This window comes from Exserohilum turcica (assembly GCF_000359705.1).
Source record: "Exserohilum turcica Et28A unplaced genomic scaffold SETTUscaffold_22, whole genome shotgun sequence".
In the NCBI taxonomy this organism is placed as follows: Eukaryota; Fungi; Ascomycota; class Dothideomycetes; order Pleosporales; family Pleosporaceae; genus Exserohilum; species Exserohilum turcicum.
The window spans coordinates 394,795-411,780 of record NW_007360048.1 but is presented as its reverse complement, the minus strand read 5'-3'; the positions used below and the strand labels follow the sequence as shown (position 1 = coordinate 411,780).

Sequence of the window (16,986 nt, the reverse complement as noted above, 5' to 3'; positions counted from 1 at the left end):
GAGGTTGCGCACGCCATAGGCCTCAGTTTCGCCGCGGTGTCGTCTCATCAACGTCATTCGTGCTACACCATGCTTTTTCGCGATTGCTTGATACGAGAATTTATCTCCTGGTTCTCGCGATTCGATTTCTGCAATCGCTTCTTGAATCGGGTCCATATTGGTTGAGTTTTGACGCGTTGAAGTTTTGTTGTTGTGGTGGTGGGGGTGCTCAACTGGCGATGGTGCTCATCTGGTGCACGGGCACTGTAGTGGTAGTACTCAAAGCTTGCGCTGCTCGGGAACGTGCGTCGGAAGTGCGGGGAGGCGTGCTGACAGAGACGCCTCGTCGGCCCTAGCTGACAACATCAGAGATCATCGTTCTCTTTGTGATCACTTTCATTTCCTCAAAGTCAGTGGTTTTCTATTCTTGCAAGATCAGAATATGCGCCTGTAGGCGTCGAATGCGATATTGATTGGTGAGGTGGGCCGTGGCAGGCACACCAGTGCATCGCAGAGCACTGATTTTCTCCATGCAAAAGTTTCTTCATTCGCTTTCGGCATTTTGCTTGGAATGATAGATATTGGAAATTCTAATGCATAGGCTGATTCTCACCCTTGGGGCTGGTGGGGCATGCTACTTAAAAAAAGCGACCCATTCAACCCCAACCTTGGGATAGCGCCGCAAAGGCTGGTGATGGGACACGCATAGAAGAGCAGTAGTTTGAGCTTACATTTTTACGCGGGATTTTCAACAACACTTCTGCCTGTGCTCTGTGCCTGCGCACACTTTCTCTGGAATGAAGTTGTAATTGAAACTTGGCTCCAAAGGTCTAAAGCGTGCGGACTGTGGCGACAGGATTGCTGTTGCCATGACAGCACCGCCACGGACACGGCCGTCGTTAACAATGCAACTTGCCTCAACTAAACCCATACCTGGCCCCTGTTAAACAGAAAAACTTAAGCGTAGAGTTTTATCTACTTTTCGTGTTATTGTTTCCCTTTTGTTAAAAATGTGCAACGAGCTATGACAGGGGGTTACACTGGCCAAGTCTCAAGCATCATGACTTCTAGAAAATATCCGTGCGTGAAGATGAACACACATCCTTGCTGAAAGATAAAACAGAACGCATATGTTGACACCTGACGGAAGAAAGGTGTTACGTCGCATCGGACCATAACTGTAGCTATATGTCAAGGCGGGTGTTCTATTCGGGTTAATTACACGGAACCATTCACTGACGAACTTATCACACATGTTACGGCGGGAGGCCTCCGTCATGGCACGTTGTAGGGTTGTTTCAGGTTCTTTTGGCAGTGCATATGAAACTCTTGGTGAAAAAGACTGGTTAGCTAGAAGAGATAAGACAGCGACAAAGCAAGCATGAACTAAGTCATACGGGGTATAGCATGACCTACTAGCACCACTGTTCCTGGATGAACCTTACAGGTCACGGCACAAGAAGTGATAAGAATCGGATTTGGATAGCCCAAGGCAACAGAAACAGCGGACAGTTGCACCTAGACGATACTGAGTTGCCGATATACTATAGCAGAGAGGGGAAGGGACGCATGCTCTCACATACTAGATGCTGCTGCGAGACCTGCCTAAAAGTCTCAGCAGTTCCTCGTCTGATTCCCTTGGTGATCTAGTTCTCCATCCTTCAATTTACCATGCTCCTGTATCCTTGTTCTGAAATATCATTGGTTTCAGGCGCCGTTCCTGCTGCCGATTAGCCGATTTTGCACTTCCTAACAATAATGTGGTTCTTAATAAGCGTTACATACCGATAGCTGTAGGGCTTGGGAGGTGGGCTTAGTAGTTCAGGGCTACGTAGTGGAACCAAGAAAGATCGTTGCAAGATCGTCACCTGCTGGGACACGGGATGACTGTCAAGTTGGCACTTCTTCTATGCAGAACGCAGATGCAATATAAGAAGAATACGGTTCAACCGCATTCGGGTTTTCAGTGCTATGGTTAAATTCCCAGCTTGCCAGGGCCGGGTGGGAAGTGCGGTCGCGATGATGATTCCGAAATGGCATACAGAGGACTCACAACCGTTCTTTGCCGCGATCGACATTCGATTGGCACCAGGCTTATCGAGACCGACTTGGGGTCATGGTTCATGATATGTCATGGGACCTCCTTGTGCAATGAATGAAGCGAGGGTTCGGTTCATTTCTGCCTGGAGCATCCTTGAACCAACTGCCGATTCGCTGTGTAGATGAACCAGTCCCTCTAGAAGAAAACAGGCCTGTTTCTCATGGATGGCCATGGTCATACAAGACGACTTCATCAATCGCCAAGTAGTAATTGGTGAACATGATGATTAATGTTACATTTTTCAATATACCCGCAAAATGCAAAATAGCATACTACAACATTTTTGGTCATGTTACAAGTGCATAAAAAAAGAGGTTATAAAGCTGTTGGTGATGGAATTCTGTCGCTTGCTGCTTCTTCACCATCTATTTGGACATAGCTCTTCATAATGTTGTGGTCTTTACTTGCCGTCAACGCGCTGATGACGCACCATGTCTTTGCACAGAACATGCTTCGTTTTGCATGCTCGCAGCTGACCGTCGAGCGGGCCGACCCACTCGTAAGTCCAGGTCAACGACCATCCCCGCATACGCATCAGATCATTGGTGGCAACTCGTTCAATCTTACTGTACGAATCTAGCTTCCATTCAAAGGCTATGACTAACATTGCGAGATGGAACCGGTCCAATTCGACCCTCCTTTGCGGTCAACATGCACATCTTGCACCTACAGCGAGGACTTTAGTAACTATTGGACCGCATCATTATACTTCCGCTCCCCTGACAACGGTACATTCCAACATGTGCCGCAATTTGCCAACGTTGGGCTTCAGCAGGACGGTGGGATGACGATTTATTACATGCCATACTCTGCCAAGAACAATAAGATGACAGCTTTCAGGCCAGGGTTCCGCATGATTGCTGGCGACCCCTTGGCCAAGAAGCCAAATGGTGCGAGCATCTGCCACCGATGCCTGGGTAACGGTGAGGGCTTTGCTCCGTGCGATTCAAAGGACACTGCAGAGCTGCCGAAGAAATACTGTCCAGGTGGCATCCGGGCAACAGTAATTTTTCCGTCATGCTGGGACGGTGTTAATCTTGACTCGCCCGATCACAAAAGCCATGTCGCGTACTCTAATGGCGGCGGCCTGGGATCACCAAACTGTCCCAGCACGCATCCAGTCGCTATCCCACAGGTCATGTACGAGATTATGTGGGACACTGGACGATATAAGAATAACGCATGGTATGCCAATGGCAAGCAACCCTTTGTGTACAGCTTTGGAGATGGGTGAGTATCTTCGCGCATGGTGTTGCTGCACACCTACTAACGGTATGCAGTACTGGATATGGTCAGCACGGCGACTATCTCTTCGGCTGGAAAGACGACTCTTTACAGAGGGCTATGGACGCTCTGCCAAGTGGAAAGTGTGCCAACGCCAACTGCCAGGTTTTGAAAATACAGTCTGCGCAAGACTCGATGAAGTGCAAAAAGGCTCAGCAGGCAGTTGAGGATGTTGGAATGAGCGGGAATTGGCTAAAGGAACTTCCTGGTGGTATGCCGGTTGTCTACTGAACAATGACGAACGGGGGGGGCAAGGTTTTCTTCGAATATTCACGGCAGTCGAAGGAAATATGTTGAGATATGATTTGGCAGGGTGTCTAGCGGACCATGTCGATATATAGATTAGCCTCGCAATTGCCGGGGCGTGCCCCACATCATGGGTCCCAAAACAATGTCCCTAAATAGCTGCATTTTACGTACTGTAGGTATACTACTAACATCAGCCCACACTCAGAGTAAGACGACTACTACGTACATACCTTTGGCATTTGCTACACGTGTGCTTGGCAGTACCGAAGATAGCGTCCACTTCTCTCACGGTGATATGCTGCCATGCCTGGAATGAGAAGTGAAGACATGAAAAAAAAACTTGTCGCGAAATGGACGATAACAAGGTGGGGTCGCTTCTTAAACTGAAACCAGAGGATTAAAAAGCGCAGTTTAGGTGGAAATGTAGTGTATTTCAAATTGCGCCAAGCAACGGCGACTGATAATGGACGTTTTACACTCACCGCCATGCATATATAAGACCGAGTAGGAAATGAAGGCGAACGGAGACGACGATTAGAGCAGTGCCGCTAGTGACGCCGAGGGCGGTTGACATGATGTCGTGGTAGCAACCATGATTTGGAGTAACGGCGGTGCATCTGAAATGACCATCTCAGGCCGGTGTCGCACCGCCAAGCCTGCCCCTCACCCAACACGATGCGCTCCTCAACAAGCTCGGAACCCGTGCCCCGCCGCGGCCACGAAGCCTGTGATTTGAGGGAAAACTGCATGCCGTATTCTGGGTGCTCGCAACGGCATGGCTGACGGCATCTGTCTGGTATCGCGCATGTGCGAAGCCGCATGGTACCAGCGACACGGCAAACTGCGAGTGTCGTCTTGATGGCCGGACCGGACTCGTCCCCAAGTACCCCGCGGCACGAGAAGCACAACTACCAAAATGGCGTCAGCAACAACAGGCACGTTTGCCAACCCGGTTCTTACAGGCTTCAATCCAGACCCGTCCTTCATCCGCGTAGGAAAAGACTACTTCTGCGTCACGTCGTCGTTTGAGTATTTCCCGGGAGTGCCCATCTATCATAGCAAAGACCTCATCCAGTGGTCTCTGATAGGCCATGCCCTGACGCGCAAGTCGCAGCTTGACATTAGAACCCCGGAGCCGGGAGGCGGTATCTGGGCCACCACGATCCGGTACCACGATGGCACCTTCTACATCATCACGAGCTCGTTTGATCGGTACCGGCCGCAGACAGATGACCGTGTGTGGCCGCGGGGCTTCTATGTGAAGACGAACAACATCTGGAACGATAGCAGCTGGTCAGACCCCGTCTACCTGGACCAAGTCGGATTCGACTTTGACCTCTTCTGGGACGACAATGGCCTGGTGTACTTATCCTCGACTTATCGCAAGGCCGTTCGCTCTGCAGACCCCAACATGAGGGATTTTGCCGTTCACATAGCTACTGTGGACCTCAAGTCTGGTGCTTTGACTTCAGTCCCGAAAATGATTCGCGAGTCGACGTCGGGCATTGCTGAAGGCTCGCATCTCTTCAAGCGCAACGGCTACTACTACCTGTTTACTGCCGAAGGAGGCACCGAGTCGGGCCATTGCGAATATGTGACACGCAGCCGAGAAAGCCCTCTTGGGCCGTGGGAACAAGCACCACACAACCCACTTTGGCGCAATACAACCGACGACGACATCCAAAACACCGGCCACTGCGATGTTCTTGAAGATTGCCAAGGCCAGTGGTGGGCCATGTGTCTGGGAGTACGCCCAAGGAAGGAAGGCAGCGGATGGCGGACTTCAGTCTTCGGCCGTGAGTCGATGCTGCTTCCTGTTTGCTGGGAAAACGACTGGCCGATTTTCAACCAAGGCAAACCAATTGCATTGAAGATGGAGGCGCCAAACGCGTACATGCTGGAGGACAGCAAACAGTGGAGGGATGACTTTACAGGCATCAACCTCGGGCTGGGTTGGTATAGAAAGAGTAAGTCCATCATGAGCATGACCACGCTTTTTCTTTTTGATCTTTGTAGTGGCATTGCTAACCGCGCTATAGATACGCCGGTGAAACGTGACTTTTCAATGACTGCACGCCCAGATGAGCTCACGCTGTACGGTGGCCCATATACGCTGTCAATGCCCACGTGTCCGACGCTCTTCCTACGGAAGCAAAAGCATTGGCCTGTCGTATGGGAAACCCAGCTAGACTTTGAGCCAAATGTTGTAGGCGTTGAGGCTGGGACGGTCGTCTGGTGGAACTGCACTTGCTACGCCAGTATAGGCATTGCGCTTGTCGACCGCGATGGCCAACTCCAACGCATCATGCGACTGACGACGCCAGACATGCAAGTGAAAGAAGCGGTCATCGCGAGGCAGGGCGCAATAAAGCTGATAGTCGAGAGTAGTGTTGAGTGCTATCGTTTAGGGTACCGCGAGGTTGCCGTTGGGTCGCAAGAGACAAGTGGGGATTGGAAATGGCTGGGAGCGGTTGATACCCAGATCATGACGCGAAGCCCCGAGGTTGGAGCGCCTTTTACAGGCATGATGATGGGGCTATACTCTTTTGGAGTCATGCAACCTGTTCTGACGCCGGCGCACTTTGCCTATGCCGAGTTTCGATAGTTGTAACATTACAGTAATCATGTCGTATGTATGTATGTGCAGAATTTCATGGCGCCCGTGTCTGATTTGGGTATATGCCTCGGTAGACTTTTGCACTGTTGGCAACGAGTCATACTGCGAACAAGTCACCGTGTCATGAAAACAGACCGTGTACACGTCCAGTAAGTATGCAGTAGCCAACAACGTGGGGATCGCGCACGTCAGGCAAAGCGTAACTAAGCATGTGCGTACGGCATGCGAGCCGAGTGGCCTGTGGCGCATTTGCATGCAACATGAACGGCACCGGTGACAGGGCAACGCGGACACGGACGAGGCCGATATGATATTCCCGACATGACAAGAGGAAGTGCCACCACCACTGGTCCCGGTCTCGCGCTCGTGCTCGTGCTCGTACGACGGCCATGCTAGTGATTGACTCGGCAGGTGTAGCAGACAAATGATACGAGGTGACGTTAACGCCTAACAAATTAAAGTTTACACTTACAGCCGCGCCATCAGCTGGACAATGGGTTTGCCGCCTGTCAGGAGCAACCAGCGACCCTCGCTCTCTGGCCAACCCATACTTACCGGCCGATCACAATGGCAATCGACGAATGCCTCTGGTTCCAGTCGACGAGCGCATGCAAGGGAACCCAAGGCGAACTCCCGGCGCACTGGCAGCGGGTGCCCGCGGCGGAATTATTGGTCCGACGGCTGCGATCTCCCCCGCCGGGGGCATGCTGCCAGTGCAAGCATCGAGCCAAGGGGGGGTTACGGGGGGTGACGGAGGAAAGGAGATTCCAGGGCCACCGAGGGCCGTGGTCTTGTTTCCGGACATGGGCTTCGCTTGAAAAGGCGCGGCACGCAGGCCATGGGCCACGAGCGCGCGCGAGAGGGATGGTGATGGCGTGACGGGGCGTATGCAGCTGTCGAGAGCTGGCGGGATGCTGATGTGTTGCGCGGGCCTGTGGCGGGTGTGGCAGGTGGTTGGGCGTGCATGTGGGCGTGAAGGGTCGAGGGTCGAGGGTCGAGGGTGTGCAAAGCATTGTGACCGGCTTAGCGTCGGCCTTTTTCTCGGATGACGCAAGCCTCCCGCCTCGCTTAGATGGGCTAGATCGGAGCTAAAATCGGCCAATCCCTGCAAAACCCCCCCCCCATGCCCATGCCCATACAATTGCGGCCTGCGGAGCGGTGCGATCTGTTACCCGGTCCACTATAGCAGTCGAGTTTGACCTGAGCACACACACACATGCTCCGTTTATCTGCCATGCTTATAGGAACCACGCATTGCCTCATGGTCCAGGCACGCGTGCCGAGCCCGAGGGCCGACTGCCGAATGCCGAACGGCGCACAGACGGCGGGCAGCGTGTGAAGAAGCACGTGAATGGCCAATCGCCGTCGTCGTCGTCATCATCATCATCATTATCATCATCATGGTATTCGTCTAGCTAAACCTATGTACGCCATGCTCAGTGTTGCTGCACAAGGTCCTTCTGGCTCTCGCTGTCACTGGTCCGCGAGCAGTCTTCGTAGTGCTGCTCAAAGTGTCGAGAAACGTATATATTCTTGCCCAGGCTCTCCCCATCGCTGCCTTTGTCTGGCGCCGGCGTGCCGGGTGACCTTTCCAGCTCAATGCCATCGTCTCTTGTGTGCCTCGCTGTGCTGCTGACACCATGGCCGGTTTCTGTTCGCTTGGTATGGCCCCCGCTGGTGAACCGGGACCCATATCCGTTGCTGCCACCGTGGGATGACGAGAAGGCTGGTATGATCCTGACAATGAGTGGTTTGAGTGCTGGTAGCGATGCGCAAACAATGGCGAGGTTCATCTCGATATTGGACCAGTAGGCAGCCGGCGCGCTGTAATACGTGTTGTCCGTCATATGTCCCTGAAGGCGTATGAGAGCATGGAGGCGGAGAACAGACACCACGCACACGAACCATCCTATGGTCAAAATCCCCACGAGTGCAATCTTTTGGCGCCTCGCGATATGCAGATTCCCGATGACGCGTACGGGGAGGAAGGCCAAAAGAAGGTCGGTGAAGATATTGACTGCGGCGTTGGTGTACCACATGCTGTTCAACCTTTGTCAGCGTGTGTTTTGTTTCTTTTTTGTTTTTTGTTTTTTTGCTGTTCTTCTGAACCCTCATATATTCCTGTCATGAAACAGAATACTTACATCTTCTCATCCACGCACTTCGCCTTTGGCCTCTCCAGGATATGCCAGTAGGCGCTCACTGGCACGCATGCGAAGATGGAGCTGACGACCGTCACCAGGCCCCAAACGACGCATATGCTCATGACAACATTGAGTGGTATGCGCAGCTCACGCACTGCAAATATGCGTCTGTATTGCAACAAGATGGAAATCTTGGTCGAGGTAAGACTGGTGTTGTAGCTGATGATACTCGCAAAGAGAAACTGTTGATTATTAGCCGTGCGGCTTGCCAAAGTGAAGTTGCCGTCATCACACCTTCAGTATCCGGTCGACTCCCTTTGGATAATCGACAAACATGCTATGTTTGCCATTGCCAGCTTTTACTTCTACGATGGATTAATCAAAACACTCGTCGTCGCAAGCCGAGTAGTAGATAGAGCCTTACGGAGAACTTGTAAAACCGTTGTGACAATGGCCGTTAGCTGCAAAGTGTAAGCTTTGGATAGACATGGCAGTTGGTATGCAAAAGTCTCACCATGGAACAGACGATTGCATAGTCCTGGTAGAGTTTCAGTGGCCGTGTCAGCAGCTCGCGCACTTTGATATATACTTGCCTCCCATCCCAGCTGGCGTCCAATGTATCGAACACGGGTGAAGATGCGCAAGCAGACGGCGACACCAGAGAGCACGGTAAAGGTGATGATGAGAGACATGGTAAGGGGACCAATGTCGTCTTTGGCCAGTGCGGCCAACTGCTCGGGGGACAGTTGGCTCATGACTATTATGGGGAATGGAGCGGGTGACGGGGGTTCTTCGCGTGGTATTAGTATGCGAGTTGGGCCGAGCCCGCTAACCACTCCTTTTCAGATGAGGCTTCTTTACATGTGCGCTAGAAGTGTAAGGAGAGCGTTCGAGGTACCTGATGTACATACAAGCTTTGTGGGCCAGTACCCCAGCAATACGCCCTCGAATCGAGTTGGGTATACCCCCGAAACACAGACCGTCTCGGTGAAGGGCCCCCGGCCAATACGAGCATGCTATCTGGGCGTCACGGACGAGCCAGAATTAGTGCATGCCACCGTTTCCCAGCACGCCAATCAAAGGCTCATGGGCGTCGACATGGCTCGCCGCCGGCATGGCGGGCTAGCAGTTGTTGCGCCATGTGGTTTACTGCAGAAGCGAGTGGTGAAGAAGAGCTAGTCGGCATGCATGAGCCGGGCATCTCGCTTGCATGACGGCCGTGGTGATGGCTGCCTCGAAAATGGGGAGCATCCTGGCGCGTCTTTCGGAACCAGGCAAGCGTGGAGCCGTTGGCTGGTTGCCTACTATGCAGGGGGTGTTATCCGCGAGGCCAGCACGAGCGCGGAGAGCACCCACACGCGCCAGATGGAATGGGTTTGAGATGACGCAGCGACAAGTCGCCGAAGAAGCCAGGGCGCGACGCCACCCACGACGGCTCACGACTCGTCTCCCGGCTCGAGTGGTGAGATAGCTCATGCGGTACGGTGGCGAGCATCGCCTGGAATGGGCGTTGCTCATCGCCCAAGCCTGGTGCCATAAACAAACCCCACGCCAATTAGAGGGCATGCCCAAAGTCATTTGCCGTGCCCAGGTCAGGTAGCAGCCGCTCGCAGCTCGCGTGGCACTTGGAGTCGTCGAAACTCTGTTGTCCTAGTCGTGGTTAGTGTCGACTGACGCGCATCGGCAAAAGCAATTCGCCATGCACGCAGCTTGTGTGTGTACGTACATATAGCAGACAAGCAGACATAGCATGGCCATGACGCGGGATCGGGGCCCAGACAAGCACTGCGCCGCGTGTATATACTGCAGTCAGATGCAGCTTGTGCGTGTCCGCCTGGCGCTGACACAGCCGGCGCAGTCTGGATGCTGTGACGCGCCCACGGCACGTGACCTGCCGCCGAGACGTCTGCCCCTCCAGCCAACTCCAGCTCGCGACAGACTCATGCACTCGCGCTCGCTTCGTCAAGACGGCCGGCTAGTATTTCGGTACCATGAGAACCGCCCGGTGCGGAACGGCTAACGGGCTTTCTGCATCCACGACTGCGACCCAATTTGGTGGCAACTGACTTGCCGCTCGCGCCTGTGTCGAAGCCGCATCTAGGGAAGCCAAAACTTTGTAGAGCGGCATCAACGCAGGCGGGCGAATCGCTTATAACGAAGACGTCGGGGGAAGAAGATTCGATAGTGCCACAAGGCTTGCCGTCCTGCCCTGGCGATGCTTAGCGTGCCGCCTACCATCAAGCTGCAACCACGAAGGAACGAATCCTGGTACTTTGGCTTGCTGCGCCCCTGCCACGCATCGCCGGGGCAAAAAAAAACTCGATTCCGATCCGCACCCTCATTTTTACGCGAAGCATTCTGAATGTACACCTGCTACACGCAAAAGGAGGTGCACGCCAACTGAAAGGCCCCACAGTCTTTGCACCGTCTCGGTACCCACCACATCTTCATTCAAAATGGCCATTGCGCCCCGTGGGCTGATCCTCCCGGCGTGTGGCCCCGCAAACATCCGTGTGGTGCCAAATCTGGTGTCATAAACGACGAGGTCCAAGTTCACTACTTGACTATTTCCGCATCTCTATACTCAGCTGTCCAACTAACACATTATCACTCAATCTCTAGCCACCTCGGCTACAGACTATATATACTGACACCACCAGGCCAACCTCGTTTCAGCGAGAAAACATAGCCACGCCCTGATAACAGTCGAATCACAATCAAAACTCGCTGAGCAAGCGCTCCACTGTCCCTTTTTCTCGTGGCAGAAAACGACCAACAACACGCGGAGGACTTCATTTTGTACACATCTACGTGTGCTGTCTCCAAAGTTTATGAACATGACATAGGTCAATGTGCTGACCAAGCATTCTCGGGATCCGACGACGGCGTTGGCACACATGCGGATACTCCCATCTTCAGCTACTGACTATCACTGCCGTAGTCACTGAATGCATGTATGGCATCATGGTGCATCTTGCTTTGCCTGACATCTCGTATGAGATTTATCACTAGTTGGAGAACCTGACTCGTTCTGGAAATATATTACCACGCTTGAGACAAGATGTACAAGACAGAAGTAATATGATAGAAACTGCCTGATTCTCCAAATGTTGGAGATTCTTGATAGAGGCATGCTTCACTGACATTGAATGCTATCATACGACTTTCTCTGCGTAAGCATGCAGTACATCTTAGCAACACACAAACACAATTTTGCGCCATCACTGTTTGTAGCAATATCCAATCTACTCCCTCTCCCATTTCACGTTTTATGGTTTCATCTTTTTACGCGAAGAGGCATTGGGTATCCCTTATTTCCCCTTTTATCACCGTTGTATCGTCAACTTATAGCTATTGGCTATCATCTTTTACCGTCAAGCACATCTTAGGCTGCCAGGCATATGTAAACTGGCAGGTAGCAGCCTCCCATCCAGTGTCATTAACATGGCGTCAAAATAGAATGTTCCAAACTTTGGAATGGGAAAAGTAAATGTCGAAGCTGCGTAGGCGAGTCCTGTATGCCGCTATGCCATTCACGTCATCAAAAGTTTTATTCTTCATTCTAATGCTAAGACGATGGTGAATACAAACAACGCACCTGGTGGGTATCCAGCTACACGTGTCTAAAAGCTGCAAAATCCCGCACTTTGAAGCATTTGAGATGAATAATAGATGGGCTATTGTTTGGGTTACTCAGTCACAGATTAGCCTTCTGTCTTCGTCCCCAGTTCGTTAGAAATAACTTCAAGTTTCGAATTTCTCGAATCAAGTAGTGTTACGCAAGATCTCCTTGGACTTGCCTGGGGAAATTGAATATAGACATGTCAGGGGCTTAGGCCATGTCTTAGTTGTATACGAACTCGTCAGAACAGCTACGAGCCCGCAGCACGTGACGAAGTTATGTGCTCTATCACGTGCCTTGATAATAGCCATACCTTGCCACTATGTAAACAAACGAATAACTGCTTTACCTCTTCTTTAGCACTCTTTACATAGGCCCAATCGACATAGGTAAACTAGGAAATGCATCTAGCAGATATAAGGTTTTACGTCGTAAATCTTGTAGGCAGTGCAGGCTGATCAGTGTGGAGATGGTTTCTTGCTGTTATGCACTCGAGAGAGAGCGACATGGATAACAAGATTAGAACTTTCAAACGCCACATCCGACCATAGCACCCTGGCACATAATCACGTGCTCTCACCCGAAAGTAGTATGTAAATACCTCTGATCGCTAGTATGGCTCACCAGCGATCCATCTCGTGTAATACTTGTTCTATGACTACCGCTATCTAACGTTGCTGCCTATTCCGTGCCATGATACCTTGCCTACTCTTACAAGAACTTTTACTGTTATAGCAATGTTCCCTTCTAACCACGATGCAGCATATCGTTGTCTGCTCCGTCTATGACAAGCATATAGATGACTCATATTTCAAGCTCATCAACTAGGTTGGGCGCATTGGGCGTAAGCACTGGAGCGGCCGCTAATACAAAGACAGGGCGAATATCCACCGTATGAAAAGATGGGATAGTATGACATGAAAAATACGAGCAAATATCCCCGTGAAAAAAAAATCTTACCATAATTTCAGACTTACCCCGGCGTCCTCATCTCTTGGGATTTTTTTTAATCGTTCGATATACCAACAATTTCACGTTTACTAGAGATGAAAACAAACAAGTTACTATGCTGAACTAGATTGAGAATCCCCAGCAATCACTATTGCGCATCAAGTTTCTCTCCACGGATCTTCATACTCAGATGCCGAACGCCATCTATCATGTTCCCTTGATCATGCCCAATCACCACAGCCGATGCCCAGTTTCGAGTCTCCGTGATGCAAGCATATCCTCATCTAATCATGGCACCATTTCGCTGTATTCACGGACTTCGGAGAAATCTATAACCGCCATCAGAATAAATACGTCGGGGTCCCGTATCAGTTGAACCTGACGGTGTCCTATTGTACATATGCCGGCACTACATCGGCGTGACTGTACTCGGCGAGCGCAATGACAGCACGCTTGAACTGGCGCTATTACCTGTCGCCCGCTCGCGCTGCCACCAATACGATACAATACGATATTAGTGGCGAGAAGTGTACACTAAGAAGCGAGCGTTGTGTGAATTTCCGAGTGGCACGTGGATAGAAGAAAAGGGCATACTGTAACTACCGAGTTCAACAAGGACGAGGGAAATGCGCTGCCTGAACAACGACGAAGCTGAAGGGAGTGTGTCAGCCAAGATGAAACAAAGTACACAAGGAGCCTTCCCGCAGTCACGGACGAGCACATTCCAGTGCATAAAGGCCACCTTTTGCATCATCGAATGGTTCGTCGAGAGTCTCGCATGCCCGAATGCGCCCGGTGGCCGGCAACGTGCGCGGCGACACAGTCAGCAAGAAAAAGCGGGTAAGGCGGGCAAGGCGGGCAAGGTACGTACCTTGGTACCCAAAAGAAAAAGAAAAAGGACCATTCATGCCCTGTCTTCCACACACTCACACTCACACACACATATTACCCCTAGCAAGCCCATGTGCATGCGTGAAACAAGGCGCACCAACCACGTTTTTAGCCCTACTGTACTCCCCATATCGCCTCATCTTCAAGGCCATGGCCATGGTCTGCACGGGTTTCTGCCACGTGCCAGACATGAATCAGGCATACGTATCCACTCTGCATTGCAGGCCATACAGCGCTTACATAGTCCCCAGTGCTTCAGGTCCAAGGCAGAGAGTAAGGCCAAGGCTGCGGGCGCCTCTCAAACCAAGGGCGTGTGTATGCGTGGCTTTATTACATGCCCTGCCTCGATCAGTGTTGCGCGGCGCCTGAAGAACAAAGAAAATGCCCATGAAGAAGAAGGTTCAGGTTCGCCGGCCGTTGTCCCGTGTTCCAAAAGTCATCGGCTCGGACACGCACGCTACTTACCAACCCTACCAACCAGCTGACATAGTCCATGCATCGCACCGCTTTGGATGGGGAAAAAAAGAAACGCAAAAGAAGAAACCACTCTCGTCCAAAAAGTTCCGAGTGGCGCTAAGAGAATTACCCGCATGGTGGATTTGCTTCAGGGACATGGGGGGATGCATGGGGCCGAAACTGCAGGAGTGACGTTCTTGTTGGCTCCCAGTGCAAGCAAAGAATAGAAAAAGAGTCCAATAGGATACGAAGACATAATACGGGTGTGGCGGCAGCCAGACAAACGTCAGTCCATGTGCCTTATTGGAAACACGATAGGAGCGCTGTCTTACGGGGCCAAGCATTCATGCTGTGAGTCTGCCCCGCATGCTCGTACGATGAAGCGAGAGAGAGAGAGAGAGGGAGGGATGGAGAAAGAGAGAGAGAGAGATGGGGAGGACAGAGAAGGGAGTACCTATGCAAGAGGTAAGTAGGTAAGCAATATATGATAGGTGATGGAGGGTTGGGGAGACGGGTGCTTGGGCAATGCGACTGTTGGGAGCAGATGGGCCGTGTTATACTTGACATGGCGGTTTCGTGGACGGTATCCCACGTGCATGCAAGCAAGAATCAGACACATACGTACGAAGAGGCCGCCATCCATGTCCTCACGATGCCGATGTGTTTGCCTTGCTACATATGGTTGGTTGGTTGGTTGGTTTGGGGGGGGGAGTGGGGGGGCTATCAAGACAAAGCACGGGCGGTTGGCGGTGTTGGCGCGCGGGCGGCGGGGAGGGGGCTGAGCTTGGGAGCTTGCTTCACTATTTGCGGCGGCAGTGAGATTGCGATGCTGAGAGGAGCAATGGGGTGGTGCGCGCGGGGCCAAAACACCCAAGGGAAATTCTATAAAAGCCCCGAGGCACGCTTTTTTTTTCACGTGGTACGGATGCACACAGGGAGTTGCCCATGTTTCAGACCAAGGAAGCACACTTTTTATCCTTTACTACTACTGCTCAGTTGATGCCCACAGCTTCTGACCTGCTGAAATCAAGATCAACAACTTCGTCTTGATAACCTCGCCGTCCTCGTTGCCCAACGCCTCCATTTCTGCATCTCTTCTCCGTCTGCCTTTTCCTACTTTCTTTTCTTGCACACAAACGTCTCTGGTTTGCCCTCGTGTTACCTTGCGCGTACTCGGCTACCCCCTCCCGCCCCCTCGATCCGGCCAAATCACCAAGCAAACATGAAAGACTGCCCTGAATGTAGGGGAAACGGCACCGTCAAGTGCGATGTCTGCAATGGCAAGGGCGGTCCTTGCTGTAAACGGACGGGCCAAAAGCAGTGCACCATTTGTGAAGGCACAGGGGCCATCCACTCGGAGCATTAAGACACCATGAAAGGGAACGAAAAAAAAGGAGGAGTGGAAGGGGAGAAAAAGAAAGAAAGAAGGGGCGTCTCCGACATGAGCTTGATTGCACGAGCGAAGATACATGGACACATGTCGGTACATCAGAGGAACGAAGCAGCCAATACAACCCACAGGACCTCGCAGCTGGATACGACACATGTACATGTACGCGCCCAGATATTCGGCGTTACCCGGCAGCCCCCGGAAGTAATTCATGACTGACGCTGCGGCCGCGCAAGTCATCATCAAACCCTTTCCTCCCTTCATTTCGTTAGTCGTTTTCGCAACAACACCCAACATCAGCATCGTCAGCAACAAGAAGCCTTTGTCGTCGCGCGGGCACAGAAAAAGCTCAAGCACCAACCATTCAACCATTCAATCAATCAATCAGAAAGAGAGTAAGAGAAAAAAAAAGGTCCACGTCATCTGCATAATTTGCAGAGTATAAAAGGGCGCAAGGGAGAACAGGGGAGGGGGGCTTTACCAACTACCTATGATACGCAGCGGCTGGATCGCGGCACCCCCAACTGCAGCTGCAGCTGCAGCAGGACCAGCAAGGAGAGGAGAGCACCCAAAGCCACCGTGTGCACCAAATTATATACCCCGAAAGCGGCATTTCTCTGATTCTTGGGACACTTTCAAGACTACTTTTTTTCCTTTTCTTTTCTTCTTCTTCAACTTTAGGTATATGTATTCTTTTTTTCTTTTCCCTTTGTTTCAAGGCGCACTGTAGGCGCCTCTGTTGGCTGTGGATATATCCAATTAATTGGTTCGGCGCTGGTTGTGACATCATTTTTCTTGATTTCATGCAGTTGGGGTTCAAAGGATTGACTGGAATGGCGAGGACGGGGGGGGGGGTCGTAGGTGTATATGTGCGTTTGGGTTTGAGTGGTGGTGTGTTTGGGTGTACGCAAGGGGTTGGAGGGGCGTGGCATAGAGAGAGAGAGAGAAAGTTGGAAATTTCGGGGAGAGCGAAACTAGCGGGTAGAGATGAAGAATTCATCTCCGTTAATTCCGTGAACACCAAGCAATTCTTCAACGAGCCGTTGTCTCTCTCCAGTTGAGTAATATCAGTTCCGTGGTATTCAGATTGGAAGAGATAAGCCGCTGCGTCTTTCTCTCTCTCTCTCTTTGTCGGAAGGGAGAGAGATGCTACTAGCCCAGGCAAGTGGTAACGCATCACATCACGCAATCCAAATACAAATCCAACCCAGCCACTAAAACCCAGCCACTGACTCGAGTCCCGGAGTTATTGGTCCGCTTCATTCAAAAACATGTGCCATCGTCTTGGAAGGATGATTGGCC

General features: G+C 51.6%; 3 protein-coding genes across 3 annotated transcripts; 2 read left to right on the top strand and 1 right to left on the bottom strand.

The window, feature by feature from the left end:
* Positions 1–2,468: 2,468 nt before the first annotated feature.
* SETTUDRAFT_39855 (uncharacterized protein) lies at positions 2,469–3,595 on the top strand (the record flags this gene model as incomplete). Its single annotated transcript, XM_008028082.1, has 3 exons — positions 2,469–2,579; positions 2,694–3,310; positions 3,361–3,595. 3 exons carry the CDS (start codon positions 2,469–2,471, stop codon positions 3,593–3,595), a joined length of 963 nt encoding a protein of 320 aa, XP_008026273.1.
* Positions 3,596–4,529: 934 nt separating this feature from the next.
* On the top strand, positions 4,530–6,218 carry SETTUDRAFT_28788 (glycoside hydrolase family 43 protein; the record flags this gene model as incomplete). The annotated part of the gene is made up of 2 exons (XM_008028075.1): positions 4,530–5,580; positions 5,653–6,218. 2 exons carry the CDS (start codon positions 4,530–4,532, stop codon positions 6,216–6,218), a joined length of 1,617 nt encoding a protein of 538 aa, XP_008026266.1.
* A 1,417-nt stretch (positions 6,219–7,635) lies between these two features.
* SETTUDRAFT_151614 (uncharacterized protein) lies at positions 7,636–9,021 on the bottom strand. The gene is made up of 6 exons (XM_008028169.1): positions 8,968–9,021; positions 8,889–8,912; positions 8,799–8,835; positions 8,669–8,739; positions 8,375–8,616; positions 7,636–8,270 (listed from the first exon to the last, which is right to left on the bottom strand). The coding sequence occupies exons 2-6, from the start codon at positions 8,889–8,891 to the stop codon at positions 7,667–7,669; spliced, it is 957 nt and encodes a 318-aa protein (XP_008026360.1). The 5' UTR covers positions 8,892–8,912; positions 8,968–9,021; the 3' UTR covers positions 7,636–7,666.
* Between the last annotated feature and the right edge of the window lie 7,965 nt (positions 9,022–16,986).

What these genes read in the sequence shown, in the direction of transcription:
- SETTUDRAFT_151614 (XM_008028169.1), bottom strand. An exon ending in AACGGTTTTACAAGTTCTCC is followed by an intron (nt 8,740 to 8,798) that starts GTAAGGCTCTAT and finishes AATCCATCGTAG; the next exon opens with AAGTAAAAGCTGGCAATGGC. An exon ending in AAGTGCGTGGATGAGAAGAT is followed by an intron (nt 8,271 to 8,374) that starts GTAAGTATTCTG and finishes AAGGTTGAACAG; the next exon opens with CATGTGGTACACCAACGCCG.